Genomic DNA, 14,539 nt, shown 5'->3' on the forward strand with positions numbered 1-14,539 from the left:
ATTTACTCATCACAGACTTCCTCCAAAATCATCTGCCTCCCTCAACCTCTCAGCCACCATGCTAGTCAAACTCGTAAAAGCAGAAAGCGCTGATCATAACCTCACCTTCACTTTGCTGGTCCTTGATGAGAAACTTCTGCAGGAATTGTGTTGCCTCTGAATGAACAACCCTGAATACACTGCCTCAGTGACTCAATTTATAAAGATCTAGACATATGTGTACATGAGTATGTGTGTATGACGTATGTGACCAAGTCTTGTGTACTTGCGTGGGAATCCGTACAAGCAGTGAAAACAAATCTCCCTGGAAGGCAACACGACTCTCTCACTCATATACACAAACTCCCACATATGCACACACACACACACACACTCACTAGTCCTTGAATGAATAATCAATAAGAGAAGCAGCAAAACATGAATCAACAGCAAGTGACTCATCAAGTAAAAGTGCCAAACATCCATCTGCTCCGTCTCAGTAATGAGGGATTCCTGCTTGTCTGTTGGCTGAAGAATTAATAATGTAACAAAATATCTTTGACACAATAATAACACCCCTCTTCAATCATTCAATGGGATATGTCACTCCTCGCTGCGTCTATCTTTATGTACAGTCTATGAGGATGACATGTGCTTCTTAAGCAAACATCCATATAATGTATATAGTGTTAATATTGGATTCCGATTCAAATTATGTTGTGAGGTGTCTTTCCCCTCGTTGCCACTGCGCAAAGGAATCATGGGAGAAGTGCAGCATACATTTCTTCTTCATTGTCTTTCGTTGGAGAATGACATGACATCATGTTGTCTGCGTTTAAAAAAAAAAAACAGTTTTCAAACGATGATTGTTCCCATAAGAGAGAGATTGAGAGAGAGAGAGAGAGAGAGAGAGAGGTAGAGAGTGAATGATAGAGGCGGAGGTAGAGAGAGACGGAGAGAGGTAGAGAGTTGACTTGAACACCCAGATATACCAGCACTAGCCTACAGGCACACACGGCAGACGGTAGCAGCAAGAGGGTGCTGATAGAGTATCTGTGTGTGTGTGCACATGCGTGTCGTTGAGTGCATGTGTAAAACTGCATGAAGTGATGATGGAGATTGCTGTAGTGGTGTCCAAAGGACCCGAGGCACTCATTACCTTTACTGCTGAACCATTTAGGAAAATAGTCTCTTTTCACAAGATGGCCAAAAGTCTGTCTGCTGTCAGTCTGTCTGCTATCTGTGTCCTCGGGGCTCCAAGGCTTTGGGGTAAAGCCAGCTGTAAAACTACTTTCTGTATAGATGTGTCTGCTGCGCTTGTTATTTTCTTGACCCTCTAATCAATTCACTTTTGTGCTAAGGCTGTGCTATCTCTCTGCTCTCCCCCCCCCCCCCCCCCCCCCTTGTAGAGACTGGTGGAGGCAGCCGAGGAAGCCCACCTGCAGCACGAGGAGGATCCAGACCTACAGGTGCGTCTGCTGTTTATTCTGACCATTCTAATAAACTGGTCTATTTCCTGTTCTTGCAAGATCATTTATTAAATCGCACTAAAATTGATTCATCCGAGAGAAACCAGTGCTTCTGGGATCAGATGTCAGTGAAAAATAGAAGTCACCCCTTCATGGTCTTATGCCGCCACAAACCAGTCAAGTTGCAGTTTACTTGCATGTCTGCACAGACTTTTATAACGTGTCAAGAGTTTGAAGGAATTTAATAAAATGTGATCTAATTAGTTCATACCTGAGTCCAAGTGAAGGTTTGAGCAATTTCCTCAAAGTATTCTGGGGGTATTGCATTCATTAAAAAAAGTGTTTTCTGAAATTACAGCAACCTTGACCTTTAATCCTTGAGACCAAGTGAACATTTGCATGGGCAGACATTAGATATTATACATATTCAGATTGTCTTCAGAATTGAGGTAATTCATCCTTGTATATCCAGAATTTACTCTGTGACCAATTTTCAGTCTAAAATATAGAATTATCGATTATTTCTGGTATTTGATTACTGTTATAGTCCTACTCAAAAACTCAACCCATTCTAAACTGTTCCCGGGGAGTTCCACCCTCAGTTTTGCAGACTTGGGCAAATGCATTCAGCTAATCATATCTGCAAACGCACCCCCCAACTCAGCCTCTGCTCTCATGGTTCTGCCTCAAATCCATTTGAGAAGCTTTAATTTTGCAGCTTCGTATTGCTTGTGTGTGTGTGTGTGTGTGTGTGTGTGTGTGTGTGTGTGTGTGTGTGTGTGTGTGTGTGTGTGTGTGTGTGTGTGTGTGTGTGTGTGTGTGTGTGTGTGTGTGTGTGTGTGTGTGTGAGAGAGAGAGAGAGAGAGAGAGAGAGAGAGAGAGAGAGAGAGAGAGAGAGAGATAGTGTGTGGTTGTGTGCACTTGCCTGGGTTTGCTGCGCATCGAACCCATCTCAGAACAGAGTTTATTAAAGTAGGAGGAGCAACAACAGTAACTTGACTTTTAAAGAGGAAATATGACGCTAAGCCGACTCGGGAGAATTTGCGGCTAAACTACTTTTAAACTCTGTGGTGTGTGTTATGTGTGCCGGTGGCGGTGAGTACGTGTTTACTCTGTCAGCTCTTTAAGACATTACAGTGAATGCCCTGTGGTTTTCTGCTGCCATGGATTATTAAGGAGGATCAATTATTGAACTTCACCACTGACTGCTGTCCAGCTCTGAATCTTTCTCTCGCAGCACTTTTCTTTCTTTTCTTTTTTTTTTTCGGTCACACGCTTGATTCCCCACAACTTTTGCTACTTTTACACATTAACCTTTAACACCTCATCTAGCAAGACCTGCTACCGGTGGGCCTATTCGGTTTGTATGGTCACATTTATTATTTAATGTAGGTAACTAGAGTTCAACAGAAAATGAATTCATAGTTTAATTTATTCTTAAAGCAAAATCTCAAAACATTGTCTGTTTCCAGCTTTGCTAATGGGAGGATATGCTGCTTTCTATTTTTTCCACACTGGCGATAGTTGTGGTCTGAGGCGTTATATATTCAGGGTGTCGGTCTTGTCCTATTTCTTCAAATTTGGCCCAAATGTTCACCTGGACAAAATTAGTATTTAGCCATAACCCAATAATTCATCCAGCAACAATGTCTAATATGATACAATGATGGAAGTGATATCATTTTAATCTTCAAAATGTCAAAGGTCAACTTCACTGTGGCTAGAAAAACACTGCTCTATAACAGCAACACTCAGGAACAGAAGGGAAATCGTGGCCATATTTCATACAACTTGAATGATTGGCACATAATCATGACGCAGTAATTACAGTCAAGATGGTTGTTCATCTTATCCCGAAAAAGTAGCAGAAGGATGTGGTATCGGTCATTTTTTTAACCCTTTTTCTTTAACATCGTGAGATGGAGCTTTTTTGATTTGTTTGTTTTCACTGGTTTCTCACACAATAACTCATGGATCTTGATGAAAAAAGAAATCATATTTATTCATATTCAGGGAACTGATATCTATGAGTGTGTGCAATTTGGCTCAGCTTGATTGAATCTATGGCAATTGTTGGGCCTTGTCGGAGGTATATGCACTTTACTGTGCACTGAAGTTCTGATTTGAGTTTTGTATCGTTGTAAATTCAATATCTTTTTTACAAAACCAGACAGTTTATACTGTAGGCCTGGGAATCTTCCTGAGTATTGTTTCACTTAGCAATTAATCAAGAAAATAGAGGCACTTTATGATGAAAATAAACATTATTACTGGCAGATAGGGACAGTTGAAGTGGTGTTCTGTGTAAGAAAATATAAATTAGTTTCTATAATCGGCAGATTAACAGATTTTCACTGAAATGGATGCCTCCCAAATTTAGACAGGATATTACCACAGTCATACAATGTTTAAAAAAAAGAGGATTTTTTTCAACTGTAAAAAAACAACTTCACTTTCTGCTGCCTGACACCCTCTGGAAAATGGATCACGTATTCTCGTGTACCTGTTGATTCAGCCACTGATATCAGCCTGAAAAGAAAATTGCAACATTTCATTGCAAAATTACTTACTAGGGTGTGTGCGTGTGTGCGTGTGCGTGCGTGTGCGTGCGTGCGTGTGCGCGTGCTTGAGGGGCAGTGACACTGTGTGGGCTCACAGTGTCGCTTTATGCCAGTAATTGCTTTACACCGATGAGATGAGCCCGGCAAAGCGTCCCTCTGTTTCAGCTTTAATGACACAGCTACGGAGCTGATGGACGGTAAAGAGCTTATAGTGTGTAGTGTAAAGTTCCACAGTGTTGAGGACAGCGTGATGTACCATTATCAAGCATAAATACATTTGTTCAACAACATATTTTATGTATTGTAAATGTAAGGTGACAAAAATATGGGATTAGCAAATAAAAAAAAGTTGGAAGAGGACGGGATCGGGATGGACAGACAGAGGGACATGATGACAATCTCATGTACCTGCCAGAAGCTTGTCGGCCTGGTGCCTGACCATAATGTTAGCATCATCTTAATCAGACTTCATCATCTCCATCTTTATCATTACCCTCTTCCTCCTCGTTTTCACCACTGCTGCTTCTAACAGCTGCCGGTCCACCAGCAGGGTGGAGTCATGGTGTGTAGAATCATGTTATAGTTAAAATTGATGTAATTTAACAAGTAAAATGAGAATTAATATTGTGGCTGATTGGTTCAAATGTAAGATGTTCCATGTTGTTTCCTGACTCCTGTCACAAATGAATAGCAATAATAACAACTATGCTATTGTTCTGCATCTATGTTAGTGTGTCCTTGTTGGTGTGTGTATCTCTGTCTGTGCGTAAACGAGTGTGTGGGTGTGTGTTGGTATTTATCCTTAGTTAAGCAGCTTTGTCAGCACCTCTTAATGTCGCAGCCATTCATTTCTTATTGCTAATTTTGTTTCGAATTGGCGGAGCGTAAAATTAAACATTTGAGCGTTCGTTAGTCGCGATCACAAACAAGCGACATGTGAATATGCATGTGCACTTGTGTGTCTGCACCTGTGTGTTTGCGTGCGCAGCTCTGATGGTGGTATTTCTAATAGAGCTTTTTACTGCACAACATGGTGAATAGACGGCAATTATCACCAGTTGTGCTAAAAATACCACATCCACGCTGTAGGGTGAAACCTCCTCCATCACTATTCGAGGTTTATTATAAAATGTTTGTGTGTGTGTGTGTGTGTGTGTGTGTGTTTTTTTTTTTGCCATTGGATACATATTTGGCTGGCAGCGGTTTGATAGGAATTTCCTTATCTATCCTTTCCAGAGCTCCTCTGCTTCCATGTGAAATTGGCACGGTAATCTGCTGCAATTTTCCTCCCTCGCTCTTTTACCCGCAGTGCTCATGTACTGTAAATAGGAAATCAGAGAGCAGCCTCCTATGCCCTCTGCAGCCAGTAAAATCCTTCCTTGGAGGCTGGAGACAAACAGCCAATTGCCAAACCCGATGCTTACTGAAAATGTAGCCCCAGTCTGGTGGGAGCAGTGGGAGAGAAGTGCTTAATCTCCCCCCCCCCCCCCCCCCCCCCCCCCCCCCCCCCCCCCCCCCCCCCCCCCTCTCTGTCACTTTTGTTCTACACTCCTGTCTATAGGGTATTACCATAGAGTGCAGAGAGGTGGCCACATGCTTGTTAGTTTGCCAATGTGCTTGTATTACGACTGGCAAAAAAAAGAGTATTTTTGCTGTCCAGTCGCATGCACGGCCAGTGATGTGAATTCAGGGTTTTTAAGCGGTTTACTCAAGAGTTGGCCTTGACTGCCCAACATGTAGTGCACAAATATACCACACACACACACACTTACACACACACTGCTTTCTCTCACCCACCCACTGCCGACTCCAGACACAAAGATTTTCAAGTTACAGTTGTCCACAAAACTCAGAACCAGGAGTTCAGAGAGGTTCCTCACAGACTGACAGTGTGCTACCTGGGATCAGTGACAAAAATGTTCACGCACCATTAAAACACTCAACTCATTAAATTTGTCATCATCATAGGTAAAAACACTGAGAATGAAAGTTGTGGCTGTTGAGGACAAGTCCCTTGAACGACTCTTTGAAAGGATTAATCAGTTTCAGAATAAATAAGTATTTTAATTGAAACATATTCTCATACACTGTCCAGACTAACTTATATATTTATTTCACCAATCTATAGCATAAAGAATCATCAGATCCATAGTATTTGGAAGTCTGAAAAAAAGATTTATACACAATATGATGTTTCCCAGTTTTATTTAGATTAACACTTCTAACAATAAACCTTTAAGAAAACAAATTCAATTTCAACCAGGAAATCAAAGAGTTGTAATGCTACTTGCCATGCAGCTAAGAATGAAAGCTAAACACTGTTTTCTATAAATCACACTGAGAGAAAAACTGAAAAGGTCATGTCAGTTCCTCTACAGCTGGACTTACTAAGGGAAACCCCCATTCTATTATTTCCTGGGATATTGTACAACAAGAATTGTCTCAAAATTAAAGATGCCTTTATTTTGCTTTAGGATTTCATAAATGTATTGTTAACATTTGATTTCATGAGCTTTGCTGTGTTACACACACACAGACAAACACAAAAAAGTAAATTCTCCCTTACCTGACACGAGAGAGTCTGTGTCCACTTATCAAATTAATGATTATTTTTTGAAGACGGAGAAAAGAAGCTATGCTGTAATTTTTTCAGAGTGACTGTGCACAAGGTATAAGATGCTCAAAGAGGGATTTTCAGCACAGCGCACTCAGGGAACCCTCACTTGGCCTCTCCTCCAAGTTATTTACTCACTCTGCTGGCTTGTTTACTCACTCAGTACCTGTATCCATGGCCCCCTGGTTGTTTCCCAGTCTCATTTCCACACTCGGGGAGTGGCGTCTTTTCCCATTTTCCCCACCATGAAGAAAGAGTATAAGGAGGAGTGGAGCTGAAGTGGAGATGAGAGTTAAAAGTGAACACCAGAGGGGGGGCCGTCACGCTCAAACACCGCCCCCCCACCCGCTGTCTCACTCTCTTTTTGCCCCTTGAGGCTCTTGACTCATTGTTGTGCTCTTTGCGAAAAAGGGTATTTATCAAAATCAACAGTAGGTGTTTTTATTTGTATGTGAGCGTATGCAGGTTGCGCATATATGGTGTTGGTCATAATATCGGAGGCTTTTCAAAAAGAAATCCCAAATGCTTAAAAGAAGAGGCACATGATAAATAAATAAAGGCGCCCACTAGCAACATTGCTCGTCGTAATGGTGTAGCTTGAGGAGACACCCACTGAACTCAAAGTGATCGCAGGGAAATAGCAGTATTTAAAGTCAGCATTAAGTGTGTGCTCTTGACTGTAATACCTTCCTCACTTAGCACTCCCAAAACGATTCTGACAAGTCTGTAGAAACCAGTTAACTGCACATGTCCACGGAAGCACTGAAGCAGGTTTAGTTAGAAAGCTTAACCGACTGAGACCATTTCAAGGTGTTGAAAGCGGAGATGATTTGGTAAAAGGGATATTGTAAGGAGACATATTATATGTTAAAATGCTTCTTATTAAAATATGTATTCCAAAAAAATGTACACTCAGATCTGTGTGTACACTCAATGTACACACAGATTTAAAGATGTGATTAGACAATTATTGTTACTGTATTGTGTATCATGTATGTTCCATTTGATGATCTTCAGTAATGAAGAATGAATCAAGAAGGTTATCATATTATTCTGTGAATTTGAGTTCTGTAATTCACAAATGCACAATTGATGCTGAAGGAACACGGTCAATGACAATGTTGCTGTCCTGTAATAATTTGTATTATTGGTTAAAGCAAAAACAAATAGTTTCAGACCTGATGATGGGACATACCTTTGAATTTTGCTTTTGTAAATACATAAATGTCTGAATTAATAGGCATTTCTTTAAAAACATTTACAAAACTTAATTAACTTAAAGAATTAAATAATTTCCAAATTTACACTTGGGAGATGAAAAGACTTACAGATACAATAAACCCAACAAAAGCCAAAATGAATACATTGCAGTTAAACTAAGGCCAAAAATGGCACGGTAATGTATATTTTGGCCAAATTAAGTCATCTCCCTAATGTTATTGAATACGTTTATTCATACATATCAAACTCAATGCAGCAATGCCGGTTAAAAATCACAAACGTATTCATTCTTCTGGCTCATATTTTGAAACGGGCAGTGCTCCCCCTCCACTAGCCCTCCCCATCCTCTCCCTCCACGTCTGCCCCACACTGAGTGAGTAGCTGCTGATAGTACATGTGCGATCTCTCAGCGTAATGCACTCCAGCGTTAAAGATCAGGTTGTTAACACCATGATCAGGGACTGCATTAGTGGCACTGGGCACTCCTTCACTGTAATGCTGGGACGGCATAATTGACTTACTCAACATATACACACACACGCACACACACACACATGCACACAAAGGCACGCACATTTCCACCACTGCTGTACACACACAAATCAAATGGTGCTCGGGTTCACGCCTGGATAAACACAACACACACAACACACGCACGCTCACACACTATGCCCCTGCCTCAGCTCACACACCCACACACACTCCCACACTATTGAAACTCAAAGGCTGATGGGTGCAATTTTAATCCAAATTAAAGCCCACATGCTGTGAATTTAAATAAGTCTATTAGCAGACTCATTAACCATTGTTTGTTTTACTTTTTAAACTTTAGTTTATAGTCCCTGTGTTTGAAAGGACTAATGCCTCTGATGGTGTTTTCTCTCTTCTCTGGCTTTTCTCTCACTGTCCTTCAAGACTCTTACATCTGCTCAATTTAAATTGTTCCTACAAATTGAGTCATTAATAACTGTTGTTTTCTGTCTTGGATTTTGAGATTGTACAAGCTTGGTGTGTGTGTGTGTGTGTGTGTGTGTGTGTGTGTGTGTGTGTGTGTGTGTGTGTGTGTGTGTGTGTGTGTGTGTGTGTGTGTGTGTGTGTGTTTGTGTGTTTACTTTTTTCTTCAACAATGACTTTCTCAGGACCAGTAGACTATTAAGCCCAGTCTTGATGATGCAAAACATAATTTCTGAGGTCTGGTTAGGGTAAAGGGTAAGATGTGTATTTGTCATGGTTAAGGTTAGGGCAAAGTTTTGGTTAAGCACACAAGTCAAAGTCCTAATGGATAGCTGTGCAAACCTGTGTGTAAAATAAATATGCGTGCATGTGTTTTCACATGTTTTAAAAAAATACTTTGCTGATTTACTACCTGTGTTTGGGGAAAAATGCTTTGGGTGTAGAGATCTACCTCATTTTCTTATTGTCCCTAACAACCAAACGGATAGACGTGAGCTTTAGACCGAGACAGCTTCACAGTTGGCACAGATACAGCTGATAGTAGCTGAACCTTTGCCAATGAGAACTGTATGTATGAGAGAGCCCATAGTAGACAGAGGGTGGTGGGAAACCTGGGGAGAACTGCATACAGCCAGTGAACAATGCATAGAAGGAAAGAAGCTCAGCCAGAGAAGGAAAAGGGATAAATCAGGTCGGGAGGGAAAGATAGAACAGGTACTAACTAGACAATGGCAGAAAGAGAACAGAGTGAAGACGCAATGGGGTCTGGTCCTCTGCAGGTGCAGTGTATCATGTGTCACAATGTGTGCCTATGTGTGTTGCTGTCGGTATGCCCACATTTTGTGCAATGTTTTTCAAGTATCTTAGTTGTCAGCTTTTGGTGAGGTTGAGTTAAATTCTGGGATCTCTGCTGCCAAGTGGGGAAAACAGAAAGTTATTTGTCAGTGAGCAAGTCAGACAACATCGGATTCAAGACTTGAAGAGAAAGTTTGCAGTTTCTCCATTTTTCTCACTGCACCATTTACAGGAGGGTTTTAATTCCTGCAACCTCAACAGATTTAATCTCATAACTTGTGTCAGTGGCAACTGTTTTCTACTGTTAAATCTAAGGAGGCTAAATGTCCTTGTTCACTCGAATTGCATCAACGTCAAGTTGCAATTTCCTTGAACAAATCAAACCTCATTTTAATCAGGGTAGTGTTGTCAGTGTTGTTTTTAGAATTGAGGACGCATTTGACAAATCATAACTTTTTAGATTTAGTTTTATCTGTCAATGCATTGATGGACTCTTACTTAAATAACAGGAAACAATGTCCAAGCGCAAGTAATAAGTGTCCCTGATTTGGTTGTACAGTTGGGGGTCCCTCAAGGCTCGATTTTAGGACCAAATTTATTTAGTTTATATAATAGTGATCCTTCCCATGCATGCCAAGATGTTAGCCCCCAAATGTGCGATACTGTGAATTTGGATTTAATAGCAAATTCATGCTTCACCCGATCAAGAATTCATCCTGACATGTTATATAATGGCACATGTAAAATCTGTTGGTATCATTGACTCAAATCTGCATTTTAAAATATAAAAAATATTACTAGGGTCACCAGCAATGTTACATTTAATCTGAACGAGCATTGTCCTCATCTGCTTCACAGTTTTTTGTACATACCATGATTTTCCCCATCTGTCTTATTGCCTAACAACTTGGTCACAGGCAGTTGTGACTAAATTCAAATTTGCTCTATAAACAAGTGCTGAAAGTCTTATGTGAATCATGAAAGAATGTAATTGCCTGAAGTTTGAAAAAAATGGACAGTGAAAGACAAGAAACATGCAGTAATTCTTTGTAAAGTAATTTTAAATTTCATGTCCACAAAGGGATATGCTGAGCCAAGTAAAAGAGAAGAGGGGAAATATCGGCAGAAATATGCAACACCCTGCTCCCTCACCTTCAAATGGCAGTGTTCCCCTTGATAAAAGCGCTAATAAGCCTAATCAGGCCTGATTAATTACACTGATAGGCGCTGCATTTGCCAGCCTAATTGATGGCTTTATCTGTGTTTTGCATTAGGCTGAGGGGATGGTGGTTTTCCTCAGGAGGAGCCGGAAAGATTTAGCCCAAATGAAGGTTACTGGTGCGAGAATAGAGAGACGGTAGGGTAGAGGGGTGGGTATTGATTGAAGAATACCGTGGAAAGAGTCAGGTTAAGTAAGTGTGAGGGCAGAAAAACAAGTTTGAGGTTTACAGGCTTTTTAGATATCCGCAAGGTATGTTGACTTTAACAATGTGCGCTGTTTTCCCCGCACAAATAGTCTTTCTCTTTAAACCTGCAGTCTTTTCAGTCTCGCCCATGCCCTCAGACGTCAAAGTCCCAAAAAGTGTCTGTCCCACTGTGAATGATGACACGTGTACTGAGGCTTTGTACAGGACTCTTGAGAATGTCAATTCATTCTTTTTAGAGGCCCTTTCAAACCTAATCTCTTTGTCATTACAAGAGAAATCACTTTTGGCCTTGTGCCATATAATCAGCACTATTCACCTCCAGTAGAAATTTGAAGCAGTGCTGCTGCCGTTCCCACCAACAGTGAGAAAAGTCAAAAAGGTTTTTTTATTTAGGGAAGAATAGATGTTGTTCAGCAAAATATATATCTTTATCCTTGTCAAGTGTGTTAAACAGAACTATGATGTATTCATTATCACTTTGTTGTTATTATTTCATTGTGGTGAAGACACATCTATTTTAGAGCTCAGGTGCGATCAAAGTTTGAAATGAAAAAAGGTTTTTGTACAGACTTATAAAAGTGGCTTCACAGCCTTTATTTAATCAATAGCTATTTCATACGTTGGTAAATAGGTTACAATATTGTGATGCATCATAGGAAAGTCAGTAGTTTATTCGTAGAGCCCACGCTCACTGTTTGCCTCATAGGACTTACAATCTGTACAAGGTGCAGCATTCTCCGTCCTAAACCCTAGACAAAGGGTTTGTTGACTTTGATTTTCAGCCATTGTATGTGTAATATAGAAAAAGAAAAAAGTAGGAATCTGTGTAGGAATCCTGTTAATATGACTGCACCTGTGCTTTTGCAGTGACACACTGTGAACATGTCAAGAGCCTGTTTTTCTAAGACTGAAGTCCACATGATGAACTTGCATGAAGATAACTCAGATCTACTCCACTGGTTTCAGTGTGTATTGACTTAGTTTGTCTGTCTAATTTTAATGTAGATGTATGTGTAGTTATTTTACATGTGAGCAGACAAAAGTACAAATGGGATTTTGGACTGAAATGTCAAATTCTCTTTTCAATCGCAGGAGCATCTTCATCTATTTGTTGTCTTTTGTTCTGCATCAGCTACAGCCTTTGTAGGATGTGCCCCTGTGTGGTATCTCAGACTTCAGAGCTTCTGGGACGCAGGGAGCCATGTGCTCTATATTTATCTAGCGCCATGATTTATTAATAGTCTCCCCAGTATGCGCAGCACTAAAAATACAGCGGAGCCAGAGCACCAAATTCAGCATCTGCAGCTCGGAAGGGAGTGCATGGAGGCTGAGGAGAGATTTGTCTGTTCAGCAGCTTTCCACTGTAGCAACATGCATACATGAGATGATCCATGGATTCCGGTTACCTCAGTACACAAGCTGCTCTCTGACTCAGCACTTAGGTGACTCAGTCATCCTGTATAGTAATAACACAAGTTGAATATGCTGAAACTGAGATACACAACCCTTATTGAGGTATTTGGTCTGGCATTGTGTGTTCGATTGTGTTTAATCTCACCTTTGTTGCCTTCTCTCCCTATATTCTCTTCTCATTTCCAGTATGAATACTTCAATGCAGTGCTGATCAATGAGGTGGATGAGGAGGGGAACAGCGTAGAGCTTGGAGGAGAATTCATCCTGCAACCCATTGACCACTTTAACAACCTGTCAGTCAACCTCAGCCTCAGCACGGTCCAGGTACCCACCAACATGTATAACAAAGGTACGTCCAGCAAGAAAGGTGTTAGAAATACAAATGTGCAGAAAAGGTTTGACACCATGACAATATCCTTTTGCTGAATCATTCGGTAATTTAGATAATGTACATGATTGAAATCCTCTGAAATGAACATAGCTCAGTACAGTAGTAAGTGTGGGTGTTGGTGCACATGGATGTACGCCTGTGTCAGGAGGAGGATTTGAGTTCATTAACTCTAACTCTGCGGATCATCTCTACCACACACTGACTTAATTAGCAGTTGAATAATCGGATATTCTGCTGATTTACCATCCACTCAAGTCCGACCAATCAAGTCACGGCCTTGTACAATGCTCAGTGGACAGAGTGAATGTCATGTCGGCTTAACCCAGCTGGAGAGAGAGAGGGAGAGCAAAAGAAGGAGAGAGTAAATGAGAAAGAAAGTAGGTTAATTACAGCTGTGTGGAAAAAGGAGAAAATGCAAGAGAGTGAGAGTGACGGGAGGAGAGTGAATAAAGTGGAGAGGAATTGAATGAAAGTGCTCGGAGAGGGAGGTTGGCGGGCCGGCAGAGCGGCACAGGGAGAAGAAGAGTCATTTTGATTTGATTCAGGCAAATGAGCAGAATTGCATGTGCACATGTGCATGCACAGATATGCACTCTCACACACACACACACACACACATACGCACAGATCACTTTTGGGGACATTACATATACTTGCATTGGTGGCATTGCTGAAAATTATCTCCAAACGTAGCCCATGACAACTTTACATGTTTTTGATCTGCAGGTTGGGTTTGTTCACAGTAATGTGCAGTAATTACATAGCTGGGACAACAGGGAGCATGTTTGTGTACTCTCACTGTGCAGAAAGGGTCTGAGAGGCCTGGTTTGGGGCAAGGAAATGATTCTGTGAACATTTCTTTAAAGCATGGGGAACATTTTCATTTACTGTGAATTATTTTGTATTGGAATTAATTTGGTTTAAAGGTTTGCCCAAGTAGTACCACAGAAGGGCTACTGTTAGCATCGTGAATGACAAATCTGAACTCTTCTATATGACATTGCTGTATGACTGATGTGTAGTCAATTCTGTGTGGTTGCTTTCACCCGAGACGTTAGTGTGGGTGGTTTTGCAATAGGTGTTGGTAAAAAGATGAGCAATACATCAAAGGATGTAAATACTGCCCAAAACAGTGCCCATGAAATTATAACAATATTAGACAAAATTCGACACCTTCATGAGCAAACAGGAGGTCAACCCCATTAATAGAAAGTGATCTACCAATAATCTGCACTTGAATATACATGCTCAGCCAATGAAGTCATGGAACACTTGCACAGCCATGTTGGAGGCACCTTCCAATCAAATTGTGCAAAATATTTGATCAAATCCCGTATTTGACGTACATGCAAGTAGAGGTTCTGCCTGATATCAAATGTTAAAACCAGCCTGGAGAGAGGAGGCAGAGGCAGTTTGTGAAGCTGTTGTGTGGTCATCTGCTTGTGGAGTTTTATTCCATGTGCACTTGCTGTTAGCATTGCATGGACAGCTAGCATAGCACATTAGCATGGAAGCCACATGTGCCACTGGGAACCTGTGATAAGTTGTTGATGTTATCACCCCAGTACCAAGTGTTGGGCACGGCCATCATCAAGCGCATACCTCCGGGTGGGGCGCTGTTCATTGGAAGCCTCCTGTGTAAACACTGTGGTCTCGCTGATATGAACGGAGCAGCTGCGTTTTCCTCACACGAACTACATCATCGTCATCTGAAG

At 41.1% G+C, this 14,539-nt stretch overlaps 1 protein-coding gene across 1 annotated transcript in view; it reads left to right on the forward strand.

Moving 5' to 3' along the window:
* cacna2d3a (calcium channel, voltage-dependent, alpha 2/delta subunit 3a) overlaps positions 1–14,539 on the forward strand; it is a 114,059-nt gene that overhangs the window by 35,658 nt on the left and 63,862 nt on the right. Inside the window, 2 exon segments of the mRNA XM_034590443.1 lie at positions 1,389–1,448; positions 12,620–12,782. Coding sequence (XP_034446334.1) covers positions 1,389–1,448; positions 12,620–12,782 — 223 coding nt within the window.

The sequence above is a fragment of the Hippoglossus hippoglossus genome, chromosome 7, assembly GCF_009819705.1.
Source record: "Hippoglossus hippoglossus isolate fHipHip1 chromosome 7, fHipHip1.pri, whole genome shotgun sequence".
In the NCBI taxonomy this organism is placed as follows: Eukaryota; Metazoa; Chordata; class Actinopteri; order Pleuronectiformes; family Pleuronectidae; genus Hippoglossus; species Hippoglossus hippoglossus.